The sequence below is a fragment of the Paramormyrops kingsleyae genome, chromosome 14 (genome assembly GCF_048594095.1).
Source record: "Paramormyrops kingsleyae isolate MSU_618 chromosome 14, PKINGS_0.4, whole genome shotgun sequence".
Taxonomy (NCBI): domain Eukaryota; kingdom Metazoa; phylum Chordata; class Actinopteri; order Osteoglossiformes; family Mormyridae; genus Paramormyrops; species Paramormyrops kingsleyae.
Window position 1 is genome coordinate 29,894,095 of NC_132810.1, and position 26,611 is coordinate 29,920,705.

The 26,611-nt window shown below is 40.3% G+C and overlaps 1 protein-coding gene across 2 annotated transcripts in view; it reads right to left on the reverse strand.

The window, feature by feature from the left end:
* Positions 1-26,611, reverse strand: part of tecpr2 (tectonin beta-propeller repeat containing 2) — a 95,465-nt gene that overhangs the window by 53,169 nt on the left and 15,685 nt on the right. For both annotated transcript variants that reach the window (XM_023799070.2, XM_023799071.2), the window contains 7 exons: positions 16,427-16,584; positions 12,150-12,456; positions 11,015-11,147; positions 4,443-4,847; positions 3,539-4,278; positions 2,067-2,250; positions 1,737-1,910 (listed from right to left, as the gene is read on the reverse strand). In XM_023799070.2, the coding sequence (XP_023654838.2) occupies positions 1,737-1,910; positions 2,067-2,250; positions 3,539-4,278; positions 4,443-4,847; positions 11,015-11,147; positions 12,150-12,456; positions 16,427-16,584 (2,101 nt within the window). The remainder of the gene's footprint in view (positions 1-1,736; positions 1,911-2,066; positions 2,251-3,538; positions 4,279-4,442; positions 4,848-11,014; positions 11,148-12,149; positions 12,457-16,426; positions 16,585-26,611) is intronic.

The following is a 26,611-nucleotide window of genomic DNA, read 5'->3' on the forward strand; positions in this document are numbered from 1 at the left end:
GGCTGAAGTATGAGAAGGAGCGCCATCCTTCTGCAGAATTTGCCCTCTCTTATGGTTTGGAATGTTATGGGCAGCAAGAATATCTTGATACTTCAGGCTGTTGATGTTGCCATCCACTCTGCAGATCTCTCGAACACCCCCATGGATGTAACCCCAGACCATGATTTTTCCTCCACCAAACTTGACTGTTTTCTGGGTGAATTTTGAGTTCATGTGGGTTCCAACAGGTCTCCTGCAGTATTTGCGGCATTTGGTATGTAGTTCAATGGATGATTCGTCAGAAAAATCAACCTTCTGCCACTTTGCCTCTGTCCATCCTTGCTGCAAGCTGTGGGCCTTGGCAAATTCAACATGCTTTTTTGTTGTGTTCTTGTTAATGTTGGTTTCTGAGCACTAATTTGGCCATGGAGACCACTGCGCGCGAGAATTCGAGAAACTGTTCTTGTAGACACAGTGGTTTCTGATGACCAGTTCTGATGTAGCTCTGCTGCAGTTGAAAAAGGGTTGGCCCTGGACTTTCGAAGCAACAAACGGTCCTCTCAAAGAGTTGTCTTACGGGGTCTGCCTGACCTGGGCTTGTCATGAACATCACCAGTTTCTTCATATCTTTTTTTAATCCTCTCCACTTCATGTTTGGATACATTAACGATGTCTGCCACCTCAGCAGCAGACTTGGTCTGTGGTTGAATCTTTGGCATGTTGTCAGAAGTTAGGTTGCACTTCAAGTGAAGGTCTGGTGTGCTGGGGTTCTTTTTATACACACCTGGGATTATGTTCATTACAATATTTGTCACAGGTGAACCTCTAATTTGTGATTGGTTGAATAATTAAAAGACATGACAAGACTTTTGTCCTTGCAAAAACAGGTGTTATGGACTTTAACAAGCTGTGAACATCAGGACACTTTTTGACAGTTTCATTTTGCACCCAGTTATTAATGTGAATGTCCTTGGCATTAAATTGATCCATTCATTGTAACAATTGATTGATTAGAAATAAAGTTATATGCCTTTTTAAGTTACTATGTCCTTATGTGACAAGACTTTTGTCAATGACTGTATGTATGTATACCTCACATTTAATTCTAAAAAAAATATACCTGGGGAATATTTCAAAAACTAGCCTTGTGGCACAGGAAGCATAGTAGTCTCTAATATATGCACACACACACACCACGGGAATACCATGGCTCGTTGGTATACCATGGCTTGTTGCTCTAGGGGTATGATTCTTGCTTCGGGTGCGAGAGGTCCCGGGTTAAAATCCCGGATGAGCCCACTGTTTGGCTAGTGGTGCCTTAATGGTTAGGGAAGCGCAGTTGTAATTGAAAGATTGCTGGATCGACTCCCCAACCAACAAAGCATCACTGAGGTATCCTGAGCAAGGTACTGCTCCCTGGGTGCTGAATTAGCTGCCCCCTGCTATGTCACATGTGGTTTAAATGTAGAGGACACATTTCGTTGTGTTGTGTCAACAATGACCACTGAAATGGCTGAAACATGTAGAAGGATTCTACTTTGAATGTTGAATATTTAACTATTTGGCGACACCATGAAATAAATGATAGGAGTTAATATGAAACAATAAACATTTTTATTTTGCCATCCAATATATATAATCATATAGCACAACCCTATTTGCAGTCTTAATTAATTGTTTATGTTTTTATTGAGAGTGCAAGTGTAGCCAGTTAATTACCAGACTCAATTATATCATCAGAAAGCAAAGAGACTCACCAGTCTGTAAGTAAAGGTCTCCATTACTAGATATAATCCAAGCACTGTCATCACTCAGGGCCACAAAGCCGACCTGGCTCTGAGCTTCATACCAGTGCCTCCTGCCTTTGATGGTAACCTTTCCACAAGCAAAAGCCTTGTTGGTTTTCTGCTCCACCTTCCATAACAGTGTTCCTGAAATGAATATTTTCTGTCACACTTCGTTCTCTACAAAATTTCATTAATGCCTGTTTTACAAACAAATAAATACAAATAGAGAATAAGTAACACAGATTTTTTTTTATTTCTAACCTGTTGTTATTTTCAGGAGAATTTCCTCACAACTCTTACCTGAAGGTGATACCGCTAACTGCTGCACATTGTCCTCAAACTTCTGCCAGCGAAGACCATCATTAGGTAATGCACTGCAGTATAGGCCTCCCTTGAAGTCAAGGCACCAAATATATTTGTCTGTCACCATTAGACTGAGGATTCCGCAAGCTGGCCCAGAGTAGCTCATCCAACTTTCTGCCAACTACAAAGACGGAAAAATGTACTCAGCTGCTTTAGTAGTGAAGTGTCTTTGACATTTTAGTCCTCTTTGGGACATTCACTTTGTTCTTAAGCAGACTCCTTCTTTTGGTTCTGCTTGAAGGACACCATTCCAGTCCACCAGGTCCATCAGGATATTCCCATGGTTGTCTGCATTTTCCTCAATTCATTGACTCTCTACACCCATACATGCAAAGATATCTATCTTTAAACACTACACAGCTATCATGAATCATGAGCAATGCAACTGGGATTTTAAACGGTTGAGTGTGACACCACAGAACTTAATACTGTTTTGGACAAATCCCTTACCAATGCCTCACAAGGTATGAGACATTTCTGTTTTGATCAACAAAGCAGTAGAAATAAATGTACCTATCAACAACCGATTGATCAAGGAAAAGTATCAATAACCTGCACATTTAAGTTGGCATTTTCATAAGGATGATGCTTGAATGCAGTCCTCAACTGCATCTTTAATTGCTATGGCTTAATTCCAGACTCTGGCAATCTAATGAAATGTCATGGTGGGCAGCACTTTTACCACACACATCCAGTGTTGGTGACTTGAATGCTGGCTGCATCATGTGTTACGGGAGTTTCCTCACACAGCCCAAACACATGCATTAGGCTAACTGGTGTCTCTATATTACCCAAAGTGGTAGCATGCCTGTGTCCCTGACCCACTGGCATTCCATTCAGGGTGTGGCCTAGCCTTGTGCTCTTTGCTGCCTGAAATAGTCTCCAGGAACTAAGATTTAGATTTTTGTGATAGTTGAAGATGTTTTCTGACTACAAATATGCTGCTTTTCCCTCCTGCATTACTCATACTTTTAAATATTGAATATTTTATCCCCAACTTTTTTCTACCTCTATTTCCAAACATGACCTCAGACGGAAAATGAAATGTCAGCTTCTCTCCAACTCTGTCAGAAATACTCCAGGCTAATGGCAGCACATGCAAATATTACCCAAGCATACAGTAACACATCTCCCTGCTAAACCATACATATATAAAGCACGCGTTTTAGCTTCCTGCACAGCATGAGTGGATGAATTTTTAAAAATCAGTAGTAATTAAACATAGATAAAAGGACTCTAGTCTTTTAGTTTAGTAAATTCAGCGACACTGAGCTATTTAAGCTTTGAACATAACAGATACACTGAATGCATAATACATATCCCTAAGAATTATCTATTCAAATCTCTACAATTTTAGAAATATTAGAAATAAGATCATTTGCATATAAATGAGATGCATTGTGATATACCAGATCAAATTTGTGAAGATTTGATTCTTCTACCAATTTCTTGATTCTGGAGCTTTGGCAATGGGAAGTCTGCAAAGTATCAGCTGAGCAGGAGTTGCGGGAGGGCGGCACCACGTGAGCATAGATGTCATCTTCATCACTAGATACACATAGTTCTGGCTCATTTGAGTTGGCCAGCCAAGGCAGATTTTCATTGGCGTAGGCAGCTTGATTTTCAGGACTGTTTTCTGCATACACCAAATTAACATTGGGGGAAGTCTGCAGATTGGGCCCAGCCAGTAACTCTGTGGGGACATGCCCTGTTTTTGTATATGAAAAGGTACATTCCAGAAGTGAGTCCACATCTGGGATATTCATGTCATAGCAGCATTCATTTTCTGAGAGTGACAGATCTTGGCCATTATTTCTGAACTCTTTATGACAATGGCCGTTTAATCCTTGGGAAGACTGAGAAGGTGGACAGCAAGGTGCAGGAGTACCAGACAAACACATTCCTACAGGACTGTGACACCCCATCGGTGCCGGATCTGGAGAGATGAGCAGGTTAAATGGGTTACTGCTCTGGGAGCTTCCATTCATGATCTCGCCCTGGTCAGCAGTTCCACTGCTTTCTAAGTTCAGGCTGGTGCAGTGAGATTCCACTTCATAAACAGGAGTGTTGTTCCCCTCACTGCTGCCATCTTCCTGGCTGAACACCCCATCCGACCACCTGTTGTGCTCTGAAATCCGGTTCCCACTCTCTGTGTGGTAAAATACACCACAAAGACAAAGTTACTGACCAAGAGGAACATGCTGACCATTGCACTACTAAGTTTCTCATGTTGACAAAGAATTTAAGGAATGACATACAAATAATCTCAGGCTGAGTAGAGTGGTTTATAAACTGTGAATTGATCCCACTTACCCTGCCTCCTCCTCTTAGTCTTTCTCTTAACTTTGATGGCCTTAACCACTAGTTCTTGCTGCAGATCCTCCTGGGTGATGCTACTATACCTGCTGGAGGAGAGGTCTGATTGTTCACTGATGCCACTGATAGAACTGCTGCGGCTACACTGTTCCAAATTGTCGCTTATCTGCTTATCTTCTTCACTTTCAAACTGCTTATTTAATATGATCATCTTCTCCTCCTCCACCAGGTTTTGTTCTTCCACTTCATTGTCTTTTTGTACTTTTTCATCCATTCCTTTCTCCTTCTGCTCGGAGATCATAGTCATAGTCATAGTCCTAATAGGTTCTGCTGTCTCCACGGCGCCAGTGTGTGGCAGAAGCATTATGGAGTTTGCCAGTGGAGAAAATGACAACTCAGACCCTAAAAATTAAGAAGAAAGGTAGTACAGTGAATACAGACCATAAACTGTTACAAAAATGGGGCTTAATGAAAAACCGTCTCAAGATATACTTATTGTCTTTTCAAAGACAATAAGTATTAAGCCGGATTAAGAGAATAGGGTTTTAACATTGGTGGGATCATATAACAGGATTTTAACAACTGCTTGGGCCAACATAATATGTTTACAATATAATAGCAATATAATTATACATGAAGATTTTAATAAAAAATGTTGGCCCATTTTTATAGAATAAAAATGCTCTTTCAGGGTCCCTCCTAAAATATATCTTCATGTGTTATATGGGAGAGGACCAATGTTTGTGGTGAAGATGAAGCTATGACTATACTTTGCAAATTTGGCTGGATTATTATTTAGTAATCCTGACTATATTTGTGCAATAAGTTATACACACATGAGCTATTTAAAGGATTAGCAACTTCAGCTTAAATTGAATAATAATAATTGATACATTATTGATCCCCGTGGGGAAATTGTCTTTACCCCTCCCTCAACTTGCTCTTTGTAGAGTGTAAAGAAGTGCTTCCTTAAATCCAGTTTGAAATGTTCTCCCGCTAATTTCCACCTATGGCCACCAGTTCTTGTATTTGAACTAATGCTGAAGTAACTATTCGGTTGAACAGCATCCAAACCTGTTAGAATCTTATAGACCTGGATCATGTCCCCCCTCAGTCTCCTTTGCTTGAGGCTGAACAGATTTAGCTCAACTAACCTTTCCTCGTATGACATTCCTCTAAGACCAGGAATCATTCTTGTGGCCCTACGCTGCACCTTTTCTAAGGCCGCAATGTCTTTTAAGATATGGTGACCAAACCACAATATTCTAGGTGAGGTCTCACCAAGGAATTGTATAATCTTAGCATTAACTCCCTTGACTTAAACTCCACACACCTGGAGATATACCCCAACATTCTATTGACCTTTTTTATTGCTTCCCCGCACTGGCGAGAATGAGACATGGAAGAATCAACATACACACCAAGGTCTTTCTCATAATCAGCTACCTTTATTTCAGTAGGTCCCATAAAATACCTGTACTTTATATTTCTGCTCCCTACATGGGGTACCTTACATTTGTCTATGTTAAATTTCATCTGCCAGGTATCGGCCCAGTCACTAATTAAATCAAGATCCCGCTGTAGCTGCTGAGCCGCTAGTTCCCCAGTCTGTAATATGTTGCGGCTGAAAAGCAAGATAGCCATAGCATTAGATAGCCATGTTATTTTAGTTAGATGGTTTGGATGCTAGCCAGAATAAAAATTAGCATGCAGGGTAATGGACAAAATAAATAGGTGTGTCATATAAGGTTGAATATAATTACAGTGTGTGTCAGTTACAATAGAAGTCTGACAATCAGCACTTTGAATTGAGTCAATGAAGAAACATGAAAGATACCTTCAGATTGCAATAGGGGTCGCTGTTGCGATTATATCAAATCAGAATCAAATCCAAAAAACTTTATTTGTCCCCGAGGGATAAACTATACCAGTAGTCATCATGTAATGTGTAGGTCCACTTCAGGAGCGACCCAAACTCACCAATTAATTAAACCAGACAGCCGAATTATGCTCGACTAAATTTTTTTACTAATATGCTCAATTATTTAACATATTAAATCAAATTATTTAATAATATAATTTTTAACAAATTAAAAATTTCTGATTTAAAATTTATACTTTAATATGCAAAATTTATTATTTAAAGCCATCAATTAGCCTAGCTGCTTGTCTTTAGACTGAAGGAGGAAGCTGCCATCTCCAAAGAAAGCCCATGCAACATGAGAACAGCAACTCAAAACACTCAGGGCCCTATGTTTCACCTGCACAACACACGATGCAAAGTGGTTTCGCTAGTTTTGTACCAGTACATTGCTCATTTTCATGCCATAACATAATGGAGCACCGATATGGAAATTTTGACCGATACTTTTTTTAATATCGCTGATACGGAGTGGGGCATTGGGGGAACTGAAAGTGCTGGCGGTGATCCTTGCTGGCACTGATAACCAAACCACATTTTTATTGAAAATGAATTGTTTTGAGCCAACATGGAATGCGATTTGTCCCATATTTTTAAACTGCGCAATGAGATCCCCCAAAAACTAACTAATAAATAACAAAACAAATTTTTCATTCTTTATTGCTTTGGGATTGCATGTAGTTTCCTCACTTACGAAATTACGTATTTTGTTTAACCGACAAACTTTTTGGTTCTCCCATGCTCATTTAGAGGTCAAAGCTGCTATTCATAGTTTCAGTCATATGACTGGCTCAGAGACGTTTAGTGTTTCTCAATATGCATATTTGACTGAACTTGTAGTATTCAAACAAAGTCCCGTTTCCCTCGCCCGGACTAGGGTCACCGGGGCTCCACCCTGGAGCCAGGCCTGCGGGAGGGGCCCGTTGGCGAGCGCCTGGTGACCGGGCCTTGGCCCGTGGGGCCCGGCCGGGCACAGCCCGAAAGAGGCACGCGGGACTGTGCCCAGGTGGGCCCACCACCCGCAGGAGGAATGTCAGGGGTTCGGTGCTTTGTGGATCGGGTGGCGGCCAAGGGAGGCCCTGGCGGTCTGATCCCCGGTTGACAAAACTGGCTTTCGGGACAGGGAATGTCACCTCTCTGGTGGGGAAGGAGCCTGAGCTTGTGCGTGAGGTTGAGAGGTATCGACTAGATATAGTCGGGCTCACCTCAACACATAGCTTGGGTTCTGGAACCAATCTCCTGGAGAGGGGCTGGACGCTCTTTTATTCTGGAGTGGCCGGGCCCCGGGGGTGGACGAGATCCGCCCAGAGTACCTGAAGGCTCTGGATGTTGTGGGGCTGTTGTGGCTGACACGCCTTCTCAACAGTGCGTGGAGGTCAGGGACAGTGCCGCTGGATTGGCAGACCGGGGTGGTGGTCCCCTTATTTAAGAAGTGTGACTCATTTCTTTGCGCATACGAGTTATCTTAGGTCGGCGTTCACGGTTCGACTTCTGAAATTCAGATCAAGTTCTAGGTAATTTTTTTTACTGGTTGGTTCGACCATTAAGAAATTCGAGATCGAATGAGTTCAAGTACTGAGGTACCACTGTATAAAGAAAAGGTTGTGTTTTTCAGTATGACATTAACCCCCTGGGGCCTGAGGCCATTTTTCCACTTTCGAGGTAGTCTGACATGCCTTGACATTTTAAAATATTTCACCTATCTAAAAAACATTTATCCCAAAGTGATACATTTGCTTTTATTCAGCACAAACTCAGCACCAATAATCTGAGACCTCTTAGAATGTTATTATTCTATTTTTTGTTAAAATCAACTTTAAACATATACTTTTCAAAAACCTATTTTTAGACATGCTGAGAAATTGTAAAAAATCACATTATAGACATTTCTAGGTAAGACTTTTGAGCTCTGAAACTTATAGACACAGGGGTTGGCTACACATAGGTGAAAGTGACATTCTGAAATTTTATGTAGTTTGATTACTAAAGTGTTAGTACTTTAGAGTGACACTCTTTTTCTCAAAGTCAGTGGCCTTCAAAATGAATATTGATGAGATAGGTGTCCTCACACCTGTAGTAGTTTGCATGCTGTCAATGGCCCATCAGTCTGGAATGTCACTGCACCCCACACCCATCACTTTGGAAAGGCAGTTTGAAACGCAAGAAAAGTAGCAACAATAAAATCCCTTTCACAGTTTATTGGTAGATAAATTGGTAGAATGAAAAACTGTTACTATATAAATATAGAAAGCGATAAATATGATGCAGTGACTATTATTAACGCTCTGGGGACGAGGGTATCGTCGACCGCGTATCTTTCTCGTGTATTTCAGTTTATATCTCGCTGAAATCATTATGTAAAATCATGAAAAAAACACTGACTAAATCCGTTATCTGTCTTCTTTTCAAAACTTCCATTGTCAGAAGTATTAAAGTTTTTAAAATTAGGTTAAATAGGCAAAAAAGCAAACCGTGTCACCTTTCTTTGTTTTACTTGTATCGCGAGCGTTTAGGACCGCTCTCAGCGGAAGATCGCTATTCACGTTCTAAATACGCTGCGTTTGAATCGGCGCACTGGCTTAGCCCACTGAGCCATGAACGCAGGTATGAGCTTCGCTGCTGAAAGTGGCACACTCCGGGAGTTTTTCACCTGACATAAAATCAAAACCGAAATACAAGGAATATGGACTTTATTTTACATTAAGCCTTTTCCTTATAATGGGCGTCAATGGAGGGGAAAACGCTTAACGTAAAATAAAGTCCATATTCCTTGTATTTCGGTTTTGATTTTTTTGTCAGGTGAAAGTCTTTATGACCAGATGTGTGTGTGCGAAATTTGGTGATTATTGGTCGCTATTTTGGTACATTAAACCACATTAAGCATTTTCACATTAAGCGTTTTAGAATGTCCCCACACCGATCGATAACATTTGCTACTTTTAGAACGGCCCATGCTCATTTGACATGGATGATCGACGATCGTGTGCCCGGGGCGCCGGGCCAGTTTTGATTAGGTGCTACGGGTGCTACGGTTGAAAATTGGGAAAAAATGAAATTCGACTTTTCAAAAATTCAAAATTCGTCATTTGAAAATTGAATTCGCCAGAGTGACGATTTGATGCCGTTTTTCTTCGTCACCATGGGTTCCGTTTTCGTCAATGACGAGAGTGACGAGCGGCAGCGGGAACCCTGATGGAGGGTCATGAGGTCGCTAGTAAGGGGTGTACGGCTCTCCCAATGTCTTTGCAAAAGGATGAAGGTCCAAGTCTTTAGAATCCTAGTCCTCCCCATCCTGCTGTATGACTGTGAGACACGGATGCTATCTAGTGAGCTGAGACAAAGACTGGCCTCCTTCAGTATTGTGTCACTTTGGAGAATCCTTGGGTATCGCTGGTTTGACTTTTTGTCGAACGAGCGGTTGCTAGAGGAGTCCTGAATGAGGCACATTCCCTGCATTGTGAGAGAGCATCAGTTACGGCATTATGGCCATGTGGCACATTTCCCTAAGGGTGATCTGACTTGACAGGATGCTCATTGCTGAGGAAACCGAGCAGCAAGACCAGGCTAAGTGGACGCCCATGTAACACCTGGCTGCGGCAGATGGATGGCCATTTCCGGATGGTGGGCTGGACCATGTGTCTGCCTAGGGGGTCGCCAGCCGGGATCCCAAGGTTTCTTTGTCATGTGGTGGGTGCAGCAACTTACTAAATCAGTGCATGTTCCCCACCCTGATCTGACTTGACCTGTTTTGACTGCCATCAATCACCCCAATTTCTGACAAAATGACTTGTTCATCCTCCATTGTTTTGGCATGGCAGTGTAGTTTTCATATGAAATTATATGTGGAGTTTAACCTCCAAGTTTTGTGTCTCCCATGCTTATTTAGGTAAAGGTCCCAGTTCTGGTCATGTAGTGGGACAGCAACACACGAAAGTGGCCAGGAGCCACAAAAGGTCCCGGTTGAGACCACCTAGAACTTAAAACCAGGAACTAAGATACTGAATGTTGGAATGAAAGCACCTTTTGATGGTTGCCATTCATATTCATCATCTCTCCAGGGTTAGAGGCAGGTCTAATACCATGAATCTACAATCTCCTCCTCTCTGGGTTTTCATTCTTGGATGGGATTCTGTAGAAGCCCAACCTAGGGTTGTCTCCTCGTTGGTTAGTGCGTCTAATTGAAGAACAACTGTCTGGCATTTTGACTAAGCAAATGTGGTAAAAATAAGTGGTGCTTAGCAGAGTAAAACCTTGTTTTGCCCTCCAGGGGGGTCGGTCTTATATGGGTGTGACATCACGTGAAAACTATGGATTGTGCGGTGGGAAAACAACACACAAAAGTTGCTACAATTACTTCCCAGATGAGACAGCCTAAGAACTTGAACCAGGAAGTAAGTTTATGAACTTCGGTCGGAAAGCACCTATTGTTATATTTTCAAATTTCATATACCTATAAAAGAAAACTGCTACATCAAAACTGCTACCTGTGATTTCCTGTTTTCTGTTTCATTTGAACTGCTTACTGTTGATGATGATAAACATGGTTTAAATTCAAAATGCACATTATTCATTATTTAATATATACCTATATATATATTATATATATGATAGAAAGTGCTATAATGTACAAGTAAGTATAATTTCTTACAGTTTGAAGCCAGGCCTTCAGGTTGGTTGGAAATCCGAATAATGTCCCGATCTCCTTTAAGAATAAAGATTTCATTTTCTGTGCAAGAGACTGACACAATGTCTCCACAGCTTTCAATACCACCAATGATCACCTAGAATTGTGGGGAAAAAAATATAAAATCTAAAAATATTACTGGATAAAATTAAATGGGTGAAAGACAAGTTGAATGCTAAACATTCTAATTAAATAAAAGTATTATTAAAACAAGTACAGAGTTTACAGCTGCATTCAAAAGGGCAGACACTGTCTTTTTTACATTTATGTTTAATTCATGCTGATGGAATCCATAGATTAGTCAGAAAACTTCATAGCTGTTGAGGTTGTAATATTGGCTATGATCGATAAAAGGGCCTTACAGTGATGCTAAAGTTAGGTACTGTTGTTAGAGATTCAAAAATTCATATATAAATATAAATTCAAATACATATGCTCCTCTACCTACGAACGAGATATGTTCCGAAAGGCCATTTGTAACTTGAAATGTTCATAAGTTATTATTCAACATCATTTTAAGAGTATACACAAGTAAAAAGAATTAGGGTGCTGGGATTATGCATGCTACGCTGCTGCGCAGAGGGAGTAGCAGCCAGAAGTCGTACTAGGCGGAATTGGAGTGCAGAAAAAAAAATTATGTTGCGTACATGGAAACAGGAGCCCAATTAACACAATTGGGACTTCCTCTTCGTTCATATGTCTGAATGTTCTTAAGTTGAAAATCTGTAAGTAGAGGAGCGTCTGTAATGTGTTGCTGATTAGTGTAAACGATTCAAAAGAAATGTTAAATGTAGAAGTCTTAAAGTATTAACAAATAAACAAACAAAATGAAGTTTACTACTGAATATGCATCTCTATCACAACATCGTAAAGTCAAAATGTCTTAAACCATAGTGAAGTGTGGAGCATCTGTATTACAATAGTGACTTTTTTACAAAGAGAAGAGAAAATGTGTCTTTAAATGACAGTAAAATTTTAGTAATAATTATTTCAAAATTACGTGTTGCAGTCTCAGAAAAGAAAGAGGTGCTACCTGCTCTACCTCAATGGAGCAGCCAATTCTGCTACGCACCCTGATGTCTTTATTGTGCAGTCCTACCTGGTTGAGGCTGTCAAACACAAAGACGCTGTACTCATTCCAGCTGAGCACCCAGTCCTCCTTCATGAAGCAGGTGATCAGGCCCAGTTGCCTCTCTGGAAGACATTGACCTCCTAAAGGGCACGAGTGTGGAAACAGTTCAAAGTATGGCACTTCCTTGGCAAAAAGCTCCTTTAGAAGATAGGTGTCCTGCACACTGCCTCGAATATCGGCACGCCAGAGGCGCAGTCCAGGCCGTGTTGCATATACCAGCATGTCACTCTGCTTGCACAAGGCTGGGTGGAAGCAGGCCCCAAATTTTCCATTACTGTAACAAAACAAAAAGATATTATTACTAGAATTGTCACCATCTGGATTGACATCATCGTATGCCCTGGACAGCCCTGTCATTTGGCCAGGGCATCAAATCCGTACTCATTACACACTCACAAGTCTTGTACAATGTGGATCACCTGGAAATGTAGAAATTAATAAATGTATTAGTCCTTGCAGTGAGATCTTGCTGTGAGTCCTTGTTATGATATGTAGGTATGAAAGTATACTTAATCATTTATTGCACATTCCACGTATCTTTTTAGAATCTTTCCCCACAAATTATCTGGTTTCCTGTATTCCTTTGTGTATGTTTTAATGTTTGAAAGTGTTATTTTTATTATTCATATTTATTTTATGTTTAAATATTTATATTCTATTTATTTCTCTTTTGCAATATCACTAAAATATTCTGTGACATAACAGTAATTAATGTAACAGATACACTAATGGTATATACCAGACACACAGCTCTGGAAAAACTAAGAGACCACTCCATATTTTATTTTCTTGTAAAACTGCATTTATAAATCCTGGTTTAATTGTGGTTCTGCTGGCAGAAGGCCACCCTGAGCAGCAGGTTACTTCCAGCTTCAAAATTTGTAAGACAGCAGTACACAAGAATAAGGTGAATCAGGAGACACTGGAATGACCAGAAACCAGCCAGGCAAAGGGCAAAAGCGACATTCGAAAGCCAGAGATGACTGTTAAGTTATCCAACAGTTTCTCATGAATTGGAGGAAGAATGGGAAACATTAAGCACAGTTGTGAAGTGCACTGCTAGGACAGTTCATATCAGGCTCCTTGAAGCATAAAGCAAAAAAGAAGCTTTTAATTAATGAGAAACAGGGAAAAACCAGGCAGCAGTTCGCCAAAAAAACTGGACAAAAAAATGAACGTTCTTATTCACATTACAGTGGTATGCAAAAGTTTGGGCACCCCTCGATAAATAACATATTTTGGTCATGGAAAAGATGTAAACACAGTCTCTGTAGGAAATGGGAAAAGTGCACAATATTTTCACCAAACATTGATGCAGTTACTTTTTATGTCATAAATTAAAAAAAGATAAAAAATAAAAACATTATTGTGGCACTCTGCAAAAGTTTGGGCACCCTACATAATCAGTACTTAGTAACACCTCCTCTGGCATATATAACAGCTTGCAAACGCTTTTTATAGCCAGCTAAAAGTTTTTCAATTCTTGTACTTGGTATTTTCTCCCATTCTTCCTTGCAAAAGGCTTCTAGTTCTGTAATATTCTTTGGTCGTCTTGCATGCACAGCTCTTTTAAGATCTACCCACAAATTTTCAATGATGTTTAAATCAGGGGACTGTGATGGCCATTCCAAAACCTTCAGCTTGCGTCTCTTGAGGTAGTCCATGGTGGATTTCGAGGTATGTTTAGGGTCGTTGTCCTGTTGTAGAAGCCATCCTCTTTTCAGCTTCAGCTTTTTTACAGATGGTGTGATGTTTGCTTCCAGAATTTGCTGGTATTTAGTGGAATCCATTCTTCCCTCCACCCGTGCAATGTTTCCTGTGCCACTGGCTGCAACACAACCCCAAAACATGGTAGATCCACCCCCATGCTTAATAGTTGGCAAGGTGTTCTTTTCATGAAATGCTGCTCCTTTTTTTCTCCAAACATGCCTTTGCTGATTGTGGCCAAAGAGTTCTATTTTAACTTCATCAGTCCACAGCACTTGTTTCCAAAACGCATCAGGCTTCTGTAGATGTTCCGTTGCATACTTCTGACGTTGGATTTCATAATGGGGACGCAGGTAAGGTTTTCTTCTGCTGACTCTTCCATGAAGGTCTTGTGGAACGGTGCACCACCACTCCTGAGTCTGCTAAATGTTCCTGCAGGTTTTTTTGCAGTCAAATGGGGCTTTTGATTTGTCTTTCTGACCAGCATTCGAGCAGTTCTCTCCAAGAATTGTCTTGGTCTTCCAGATCTCATCTTGACCTCCACAGTTCCCCTGAATTGCCATCTCTTAATTACATTTCTCACTGTGGAAACTGCAAGATGACAACGCTTTGCTATCTTCTTGTAGCCTTCTTCTGCATTGTGGGCATCAATAACTTTCATTTTCAGAGTCTTACACAGCTGCTTAGAGGAACTCATGGTTGTTGAGTGTCCACAAGTGTGTGCACAAGGTTTGAAGAGTCAGAGTATTAGTAAAGCTTTTTACATTTACTAATGACAGCTGTTGCCATGCATCAGATCTAATGAGCTGATTAAGGTCTGAAACCTCGTAAAAAGAATCTGAGACTTTGGAACTCTTAGGGTGCCCAGACTTTTGCACAGTGCTACAATAATGTTTTTATTTTTTATCTTTGTTCAATTTATGACATAAAAAGTAACTATGCATCATGTTGCATCATGTTAATATAGGCCAGACCTAATTCATCACATAAATTTTGTCATTTTTTAAGTTGGGGGCCTCTGCTCTGTCTGTCTATCCACCAAAGGGAACCAAAAAAAGGTTGAAGATCCCTGACTTAGAGTACAGCAATTCTTTGCTCACAAATAACAAGGAATATTGGTATTGGGGATTCAGGTTCCATTTTCTCTCTCAGCTGCCCTCTGTCACTGCAGTTCCAATTTTGCATCTAATCAAGTATATATTTGTTGGTGTTGATTTTATCCATATAATGAATTTGTAAAGTGGTAATAAGATCCATCAAAGATCAAATACGGTAAATAGAGTAAATAATAACATATACAGACACTCCTCTACTTACGAACTTTCAACAAATTTTCAGACATACAAACGAAGAGGACTGCAAGTCCAATTGTGTTCACTGGGCTCCCGTTTCCTGTCCGCAACATATTTTTTTTTTCTGCACTCCAATTCTGCCTAGTACGACTTCTGGCTGCTACTCCCGCTGCACAGCAGCATAGCATGCATACTCCCAGCACCCTAATTCTTAGTACTTGCGTATACCCTTAAAATGATGTTGAATAATAACTTATGAACATTTCAAGTTACGAATGGCCTTTCAGAATGTATCTCATTCGTAAGTAGAGGAGCATCTGTATACTGATCCTGTTCACAAAAATAAGCCTCTAAACATCTCATCCTACTCTTTGCTATCATTATGTGGCACTGCTTCGATTTTGGTGCAATTTATCTGAAAATTTGATCTGGTCAAGAACTTCAACCATTCATGTGTGCAAAGGCCGAAAAAGTTTTGTCAAATACTTTTTGAGTTATCGTGCTAACAGACTCAAATGTCTGAACGTATCCTCTTTTTGCCATCACTATGTGGTGCTGCTTCAATTTTGGGGCAATCTGTCTCAAAGCTTAAACACTTCCACTCTCACCCCTATAAAGTGTCAGCAAAATTTGAAAAAGATCTGTACAATACTTTTAAAGCTACTGTGATTACAGGACCAAGTGACTTCTACAGCTGCTGTTTCCCATCTTTAGTGTCACACAGCAATGCTGCATCTTTTGCAGGTCATTTGCTTGCAAATGAAACCAGTGCCTCTATAAAGCATCTCAGAATCACACCAAGGAATCATGCTAAGAATCCCACTAGGATAAGAATTTGTATTAACTCAGAGTAGGATGTGAGAAGTAGTTAAGAAGATTCCTACACCCACTGTTGGCTAGGAGTAGGAGTTCATGCTTGAGAGAAAGTGCCTTCACAATTTCATGATATCTTGAGTGAACAAACTGCATTAATGGCAGCATTTTGTAGTTCTCCTTACAAATTGTGGTGATGTTTTGCAGTTCTCTAATGCTGCACAGATAAAAATAACTTTTTTGACTTCTCATTCAAGATATCAAATGTCATCTGCTTTCACCTTTCCCTTTTCAGTCACTAAGCAGCATTGCTTCAAACTTGGCATTATTGCCTTACTGTTATCAAGTGTTAAAAATAATTCTCCAAAGTCCAGAGAATACAGTTCAACATCTGTTGTAATTGTAGGTTGGTATAAGGGCAGAAAGGCATACCTTTTACGGGGTTTTGTGCCAAGCTGGGACAGGGTGTCATCTTGAGTGTAGAAGAAGAGGGAGCGCTGGGTGGATGAGAGCAGCAGCACCTTCTGACTATACTCCAGCTGTACTATAGCAGAGGACTCTTCCAGCAGCAGTCTAGGGGTACATGTACCCTGGAGATGGAAAGCAGAGACAGCTAGGTTTTCCCCAATGGGTAACATTACTGAAATATTACATATTACTCCAAATCAGTGTTTCCCAACCCATAGGCTGTGGACCCTTAGTGGGCTATAATAGTATGGAAGGTGGATCACCAAATGCTGCTGTGTAGGCAAATTAATGAGAGGCTTGATAGCATGCTAAAACCACCAACAAATGGACTGATGGCTTTCAACTGAATCACGTACACTGTAAAAAATGAATTATGAGGCTTGTAATTTTCATTAAAAAAATTGATGTAATCATTAGAAATAATGTGCATATTTAATAAAAAAAAAAGGTTTTCTGTGTTTTTATAATATATTGAGAACATTTCACTAATAAAATTAAGAAATAAATTTTACCTATTTTTAGGTAATATTTATTTTAAGAGAATTGGTCCAATTATCTGGGTTTGATTGAGTCACCTTCATTTGAATCTCAACAACGGTTGTGATCAGACGGCGTTTTGAAGGAGCAGACTATCAGTGTAAAATATTAAGAGGTAAGTTAAGCCCCTTACTATTTTTTACATTTTATTTTGATTTCTTAAATAAGCTCCTCAGGACACCGCTTATTCATGCTAGTACAGGAATTGTTTTACACTGATTTGTGAATCTGAACGACAGTGATCATTTTGGCATGTGAAACAGTGACTATGTTGAACCAGGTGTTTTAAAATAAAGGTTTACAATTATGCGATGTTATTTGATGTGAAAATCTGAACTCGAGCTCATTAGTCATAACTCCTCACATGCACGTGCTGAGGCTTGAATGGACATGTTGGTCGCTAAAGCAAAAATAATTATGGCCATACATCGAGCTTGATAGATGGGGCAGTTTCTATGATTATACTTAAAAACTTTTAAGAGTGTTGATGTGTTTATATATTCGCTTCAAATTGTAAAGATGTATTAAATTAGCGTTTAATCATTTCACGCAAAATGTCAAAAACCTTTGCTCTCCGAAGACATGAGGTGGTTCAATTGTGCCCGACTGTTGCATAATTTAAAGATCGCTGGCCTGCTCTGGGGTGCGTTTCTCGAACAACGACGGAAGTTAGCATTAACGATGCATCGTACCACGTAAGTCCGCAGTATCGTTACCTACAGTATATAGTTTGAACTATGGTTTCGAGAAACACCTGCGTCGTACTTACATAGTTCGAATGACGGAAATTGCTAACGTAGTTGGCAACGATGGTTTCGAGAAACGCACCCCTGTTTGACATTCTCCAGGTAGGGATTTTACATTTTGTCATTAAATACCATCACAGATAATAATGTGGTTGTCAACTGAACATAATTATAATCAGTATTTGTGTGTTCCATTTTTAAGATTAATGAAGAGTTTAGGAGAATTACTACTCTGCACCTTGAGCCAACATTTATTAAGATGTTGGATTACTACACTCCTAAACTTTTCACAATATTTTCCTGCAAAGGAGGAGCACTCGATGTCACACCCCGATCGTGCTGATCCTTCTGTGCCACACCCCCCTCGTTAACCTCATGTTGATTCCCAGTGTTTCACGGCTGTTTTCCATTGTCTGTATTAGTTCGATGTATTTAAGTCCACGTCAGAGTTTGTTTCCCTAGTTCTGTCATTGTAGTGTCATGCGTTATTAGGCCTATAGTTGTGTAGTTCCGTGTTGTTGTTTTCCCTGTTATGCCCCTTGGTTCCCCAATTAAACCCTTTTATTTAACCCCGTTCCTGATTTCGTCTGCCTGTTTCCCTGGTCCGTGTTCTCCGTGGCGTGACACTCGGACAGATTTTGAAGAAAAAAATGGTATATTAATTGGTATTTTTTATCATTATTTGATTGATATTTGCTTCATTATTATTGGGTACTATATTACTAATTTCTACACTTTTGGTGCCTTAGACCTCACATCAAAACATAGAACAGACAAGAGATGTTGTCCTCCGTTGCTTGGTCTATTACTTGGGTGAAAAGGAGGAAGACCTCATCCAGGAGTACAATGTAAGTGTCTAAAACTATTTCAGATATTTATTGTTTGCAGAAAACTGCATTTAGCATTTGTTTTCCTTTACAAAAACAGAAATACATCTTAAACATAAGTATGTTCCTCATGTAAAAAAAATTCTTGCACTAGTGTCAGCAATATAAATGAAATAAATTAAACATTGTCAACATTTCTGAAAACATCCTGTCCGCCATTAGCCATAGTATACTTGAGTTTGTTGTAGTGTCAGTCTCCACAGTTCACTGAAACAAGTTTTGGGGAGTTAGTGTTTTACAATGTTACAAAGATATGAACCTAGAAATGGTTTACTGTACGTCCTTGATGTATCTGCATTTTAAGTTCTTATGAGGAAAAACTTGTTTGAACATCTTACACAAATTAACTGCATAAATAACAGATCTTCATAATAAAATATTATGTTTGTTTTACAGTGTGACAATGAGGATGTGCAGCAAGGTCTACTGCAGCATGTAATGAAAATTGCTGTCTGCAAGAAGGATGACCAGGAGGACTTTAGCATTGTCTTGGAGGGTGTGCAAGTCATGACTGGCTTGGGAGATCTGACTAGAGCCTGCGCAATTCTTCTTGGATTGACATATGCACTAAACCTCACCTATCCCAAACAACTGAGGAACACGTTTGAGGCCTTTCAGAAGCTCTTCTTGGAACTGGATGTTTGCAGGTTTTCCCCCAAATTACAATCTCTCAAAAACAAACTTGTGTGTTAGATTGTGAGAGACACATTCCATTGTTACCAAGTTTTGGTAAAAATGCCCAGGTTGAGGTTTGAGAGTGTTCTGCAGCTTGTTTTACAATAGGTTATCTGGTTTGATGCTAAACAGTTGATTTCAATGACATAAATTGTCAGTTACAAACTGTTATACAAATTGTTTTTGTTTTTTCTTAAAACTGCTGTAAATGTTATATACACTTTTACAAAGTGGTTAATATTTTGATACCTGTGTAACATGGAATAAAAGCATGTTTAACACCAAAATGCATTATGTATTCATTTCATTATAAAATGTTTTTATATTATTAAGTAATTTTCCTTAATACATATGAGTACATTTTGTTTTATCTGCTTAAACTAAAAACGATTATTCCACTAATAATGTTAAAATCATCATGTGTCTGGCTAAATAATTTAGGATGTTTTACAAGATTTATTCAAGTAGATTCTGCTAGGGAAAAAAATCAAGCCGTAAATACTGCTTAAAAATAATATGCGTCTGGCTAAATAATTTATATAATTTTTTGCATGATTTATTCAAGTAAATTCTTCTAAAAAAATCAAGCCTTAAAAACTGCTTAAAAATAATATGTGCAATATTGTTACCATATTTTTTTAAGTAGATAGCACATAAGATTTTTTACAGTGTAAACTGAAGAAAAAAAAAACAGATGAAACCAATGAAGAGCAAATAAAGAAACGAAAACAAAAGGTTAGGAGAACCTACAGTATAGTAACCCCTTCACATTTGCAGGGATTAGGGAGGGAGGTCTGACAGGACAAAAGAGCCTAAGAGATTATTTATAATGGAGGTATGTTACAATCTCCCGATTCCTGCTGCGCCGCTCTTCCGCGCAAGTGTGTTTACATCATCACGAGTTTGGTGGATGCGGGGAATAGCATAGCCGCGGAAAAAGTTGAACGGTGGGTTTATCTTTAAAGTTCCAGGAGCACACGCTTATAGATGACATAGTTCACATTTTTCGTCACAACCTCGTTTTCGAATTTTTGTTTTTGACCGGTCAGAAGTGTTTCGTTTTCCCGTTGCAAAATTACCGATAAATTACTTCTCAAAGGCATCGCTTCAAAATCACTAGAGGTAAGTAGATTTTTAATAAAATCCTATAGATTTGATATATCATTTATTCAACCATGTCTGTGTGAAATTTCGTGACAATTCTTAGTGTCGAAGTCAATGGTTTTGCTTGCGAACGAAAGCATTCCCAACTGAGCGGTCACGGTAATGAGGTGCCCCAGAGGTCACGTGAGTGCTATACTGCAATCTGATTCGTCAAGCGCGTTTGTTTGCATTGTAGATGACCAAGTGTGTTTGTTATGAGAGATCTTTCACTGATATTTTGTGCATTCCTGCAGGGCTTTTTTCACTAAAACAGCTTATAAAACAAATTGATTAATTTCACATAATTCACATGATAAAGATCACATAATTTATTCAATTTCTTTAAATTTCTCTTCAACTTAAGATCACAGCCTTTGTTTACTCATTAGTGTAAAATACATTAAGAATAAAAGGAAAAAATGACCACTTATTTCCGCCACTATAATTGCTATAACTTCCTTATTTCTCAAGATATTTCAATGATTTTGGTGTCATTCTGTTTATCTACAGTAAAACCGGTCTAAGTCGACTATGGAGTAAGATCGCTGTCAAAAATAACTCGTAAAAATGTACGTCAAATGTACGTTTCACAAGCGTAAATTACGCTTGCGCCTCTGAAAATTACGCTTGCTTCTGAAATTTACGCTTGCGCTTCTGAAAATTACGCTTGCTTCTGAAATTTACGCTTGGGCTTCTGAAAATTACGCTTGCGCTTCTGAAAATTACGAGTGGATTCTCAAGCCTGAACAACCTGTCAAAAAAGTCATTGGACGTACAAGGCATTCTCTATAGAGGAAGAAACAATCGATTTTTGTTACTACGCATGTGCCGCAAAGCTGGAAAGATGGAGAACCAACCCAACCCGCCGAATTCACAGGTATTTCTATTAGTTTACTTGTTGTTGCACAACACTTTTTCTCGGTGTACATGCAGAATGTAACAAAGGAATTTTAAAGGAAACATCATTAGGAAAAATCGGGACTTTTGCTTGAGCGTCGACTTGTGCACATTGACGAGTTACAAGCCGGCGACTTAGGATTTTTCAGTCCCGCTCCCGCAAAAAATATATATTATTTTTTCCCGCTCCCGCCCGCAGTATTCAAGTTTTGTCCCGCTCCCGCCCGCAAAATACCGCAGGTAAACATATAAGTAGTTTTATTTTTCTTCCTGCTACTCTGTTATTTGTTTCACTTGCTTCCCTTTTGAGTATATATAAAAAAGAAACGGAAAATAAACAAATATGTTTCGTTTTATTTTAGTTTAATTAGTCCCACGATTAATTCTATTCTCCCGCAACCCGCACATACATGAGGACCTTACCGCCCGCACCCGCATTCACCCATGAAATCTTGTCCCGCGCCGCACTCAGTTTCTACATTGCCGTGGTGACAAGCCTGCGGCGGGAATGCAGCCATTGGGGTGTCGACTTACAGGTAGGAAAATCCATTCATTTGTGTTGTTCGGGACCGGGATTTAGGTGACGACTAAGGGAATTTGACGACTTACAAGCGGCGACTTACACAAGGAATTTTATCATTTATCATTTATCATTAGGAAAAATCGGGACTTTTGCTTGAGCGTCAACTTGTGCACATTGACGAGTTACAAGCCGGCGACTTAGACCAGTTTTACTGTAGTTCTCTATCAAATTCGGTTAGATTATATGCCAAAACTCAAACGCAATCGCAATTCATGTTGCATTCGAATTTCCGACGCCTTACACGGAGACCTGTCAATCAGCGTCAGGGGTGGGTCTATACTGTGGGGCGTGATTGTATGGGGAGTGACGTCACTCGCAGTCGACGACCAAGAGGGGTGTGGAAGTAAATTAATAACAAAAGTCGTTGATGAAAAAAACACATTGAATTACACTTATCGAATAAAAACGCATTGCATTAATGACGCTTTGAATTTTTGGCGACTGTAATTTGTGTATACATTTAAACATTGAACATTTCAACTGAAAACATTTCAATTGTAATTTCATTGCTTAAACGTTCAGTATCAAAATTCAGTTCCAAAACATATGTATTTTAAAGTGCATGTTTATAATTCAACCACATGAATTCAGTTCATTTAATTTAGCCTCTAAATACATTTCAAAAGAACAAATTCAGTTGGAAAATATTCCATGTGTTTTATTCACATCTTTATTATTCAAGCAGTAACATTCAGTCCTCTTATTTCTGCTTAACAATATTCAGCCCCTGTCGTATCTGTTCTATTCTAGCTGTTGAACAGATGAGGCGTGTTGAATAAACTTGTACTTTATTGAACGTCGTTTGCTACCGAATGTTCAGTCCTTCAACCATACTCTGTTTTTTTCTGGTTCTCCCGCGCATGCCTAACCAAGCATTATGGGAACTAGAGTTCTTATGTGATTAACGCATAACATCACAGCCCCGTTATTTTCCCTGTTTCAAATACGCTGCCACAATTTCAGTGGTTTAAAATATATCTTGCTAACGTAAGATGCCTGTGGGCAACTACAAGGTCCGCTAGCTTCCAAGCTGGCCAGCTAGGTAGTTGGGATGGGATAGTAGTCGACTTGGGGACTGCGATTGCGTTTGAGTTTTGGCAGGCTACATACGCGACGCAGAGAAAGTGAAAAAGCAGACATGGTAATTGATTTTGCTATTTAAATATGACAGGCTCATAACTTGTAAGACATGGGAAATGCAATTGCAAATGGACTTTGCTTTTTCATTTGAAATTTGGCTGTCAGTGTTTGTTTGTGAAAGCGAAAAAGCAAACGGTGATGCAAAATTTGCAATTGCATTTGAATTATGTCACACTTTATGCGTCCACATATGGAAAACGCAATTGCAAATGCAATTTGAAATTCCTTTTGAAAAATGTCCGGGATTTCCCTCCATAATGATAAAGGAAACGGATAAATCATACAAGTGTACTGTTCTTATCAAACGTATAGATGACAATAATATAGCGCAAGAACAACAATGTGGTGAAACTGTTTCAGTGAGTAAAGATTCACTTTGGAATAATTTTTCTCAGAAACATGAGAGTGTGCTACGCGAACAGGCGGAAGCCAGAGCAAAACGTGAGCAAGTTTTATATGGTTGTAGTATATCAAGTCTATAAAGTAAATTAAAGTATAAAAGCCTGCGTATCCACGAATGTCACGTGGGAGACCGGGGTTCGATTCCCGGACGGGGAGTGTGCTGCTGGTTTTGAGGGTCCAGGGTTCAAGTCCCTATTTGGGCGGTTCTCGTTTCGTGGGCAGTGGTGGCTTGATGGTTAGGGAAGCGCACTTGTAATTGAAAGATTGCAGGTTCGAATCCCCGACCAGCAAGACACCACTGAGGTACCCTGAGCAAGGTACCGCCCCCAAGCACTGCTCCCCGGGCGCCGAATTAGCTGCCCCCTGCTATGTCACGAAAGTCACATATGGGTCAAATGCAATGATTTTAGTTCAGGGGCCGCATACAACCTAATTTGATGCCAAGCGGGCCGGACCATCAAAATCATAGCACAGCACATCATAGCTATAAATAACAAAAAATTAATGTTTTCCCCTTTGTTTTAGTGGAAAGAAGTATAATTACATTAGGATATTTTTTAATTTAATGAACTATCCTTTTACAAAACATGTTATGAATAACTTCAGATTTCTCAAGAAAAACGTGCAATTTGCTTCAGTTTATGATTTACATGTGTGCATTACAAGTGATCACAGTGTTTGTACAAAGGCACAAAACTTTAAGTCACAGGTATTTAGAACTGAAAAATATGGTAGCCTATTGCACTTTAAGATTAAATAAACTAATCAAGATATAGGAATTATTTTTACTCCAATTTCCACATGTGTAATAATTCTCAAAACTTAAATTGACTCACCACATCTTACAAACCAAAATGGTGGCCATTTTAAATATATAAGACAGAAAGTAATCACCCAGCCTGTAAATATAAGATTTATACATGAAACATACATAACAAATGCATACATAAAATGTATGACCAAACTCTTTTGTAGTGAAGCTGGTGACTAACAAATTGAACAATTTTTAGCTATTATTACAGCAAGGATTCATTTTCACAGAACTATATTTTTTGAGTGCAAAATGTTTCTGATGCAGCATTTTACAAGAATTAGTCTAGTTTAGACTACTTTGTTTTTGCTCTTGAAACTTGGCATCTTTTAGCCCGCACAAGTGCATCAGTGTCAGGCGTCAGGTCCTGAGTAGCAGCCAGTTTCAGAATGTCATTTAAGTGCTGGTGTGTGAGCCTTGAGCGCAGTTTTGATTTATTGATGTGCATTACAGAGAAAACCTGTTCACAAAGGTAGGTAGTCCCAAACATGCACAAAATTTTTGCAGCTAGGGCTGTTAATTTGGGGTACCCTGGCAGGAGATACTGATAAAATGTGTCCAAGTCCACTGAGGCAAATGTGTTCTTCAAATTTGTATCGCATTGCAAATCAATTATTTCTAATTGGATGTCGACGGGCACATCAGAAGCTTTGACTGTGAAGGGTGAGCGAAAAACTGCAAATTCTGCCTCGAGTTCACCAAAGACCTGAAACCATTTCTCAAACTCCCACAGCAATCCTGAAATCTTATCTTTGTACCATTTCATGTCAGCATTAACGACAGTCGCACTTACATCTCTTAGACAGGGGAAATGAGCAGGGTCACCACATGCCAGCTGTGTCTCCCACAAAGTCAGCTTCAACTTGAATGCATGTATGCTGTCATAATACTGTGTGACAACCTTTTTACGGCCTTTTTACATTTTGTTCAAATTATTGAGGTGCTCTGTAATATCCACCATAAATGCAAGGTCCTGCAGCCATTCCAGAGATTGTAATTCCATCACTGGCTTTCCTTTTGTCTCCATAAACTGTCCAATTTCCTCTCGTAGCTCAAAGAAACGCTTCAGCACAGCACCTCGGCTTAACCATCTTACTTCAGTGTGGTATGGCAGGCCATGGGTAATTTTATTGTCACTGAGAAGGCAGTCAAACTGACGATGATTCAGACCTCTGGCTCGGATAAAATTAACAGTTCGGACAACCACCTCTATGACGTGATCCATTTTTAATGACTTGCAACACAATGCCTCCTGGTGCAAAATACAGTGAAATGTCCAAAAAGCATCTCCTCCATTTGCGGCTTGTACTTTCTCTCTGAATTTTGTCACAACGCCTGCTTTTTTCCCGATCATTGATGGCGCGCCATCTGTAGCCAAGCTGACAGCACGCGACCAGTCTACTCCGACTCTGTCCAACGCACAAACGAGAGAGCTGAAAATGTCCTCTGCTGTTGTGGTGTCCATCATAGGCACCAACTCAAGGAACTCCTCTGTGACAGCCAATGTATCATCAACTCCGCGAATAAATATAGCCAGTTGAGCAACGTCTGTAATGTCAGTGCTCTCATCAATTGCAACAGAAAATGCAAGAAATTACTTGACTTTGTGTTTCAATTGGCTGTCTAAATCTGTGGATATGGGCTTGGGGCGTCTGGGAGTTCCCTGGGGGGGAGGGGGTTTCTGGGGGGGTTCGGCGCTGGGACTGCGGTCCTGGCCTGGATGGGGCTTTGGTGGCTCTCGGGTGGCGTCTTTCTGGTGGCTGCATGCAGCGCTGCTGGGGTAGCCTGTGCCGGCAGACGCGTAGGTTGCCGGCCTGGCGGCCGTCTTGCCCTTGGGTGGGTCTGGGGCGGGTTTGGGGTTCTGGGGGCGCTCTGCCTCCGGGCTGGGGTTCCAGCTGGGCTTGGGGGGCTTGGGTCCTGGTGGGTGTGTCGCCGGGGTGTGGGTTGGCGCGTGCACTGGGGCCCGGCCCCGGCGCGGGGGCCTTCGGCGCGTCGGAGGGGTTGGGGGCCTCTTTAGCTGCCGGGGAGGTTGTTACCATCTGTCCGCAGGTGGTCCCTGCCTTAGGGGTATCCACTCTGTGGGGGTGGGGGGGAATCCAATAGAGTAGGAGAATGGACCCAACCTGGGTGTCTATTGTCTTATGTAGTCTGGGAGTTGACTGAATGGTGGGGTGGGTGTAGTTTTTCCCTCTGTGGTGGGGTCTGGTTGGCTGCCCCGGGCTCTGTGGTGCCCGGTGGTGCCGGTGCTCTGGGCCCCGGACTGGATGGGCCTGGGCCCTCCCACCCTGGGTGGATTTCGGGGAACGGGGGTGCGTATGGGGGTCAGCG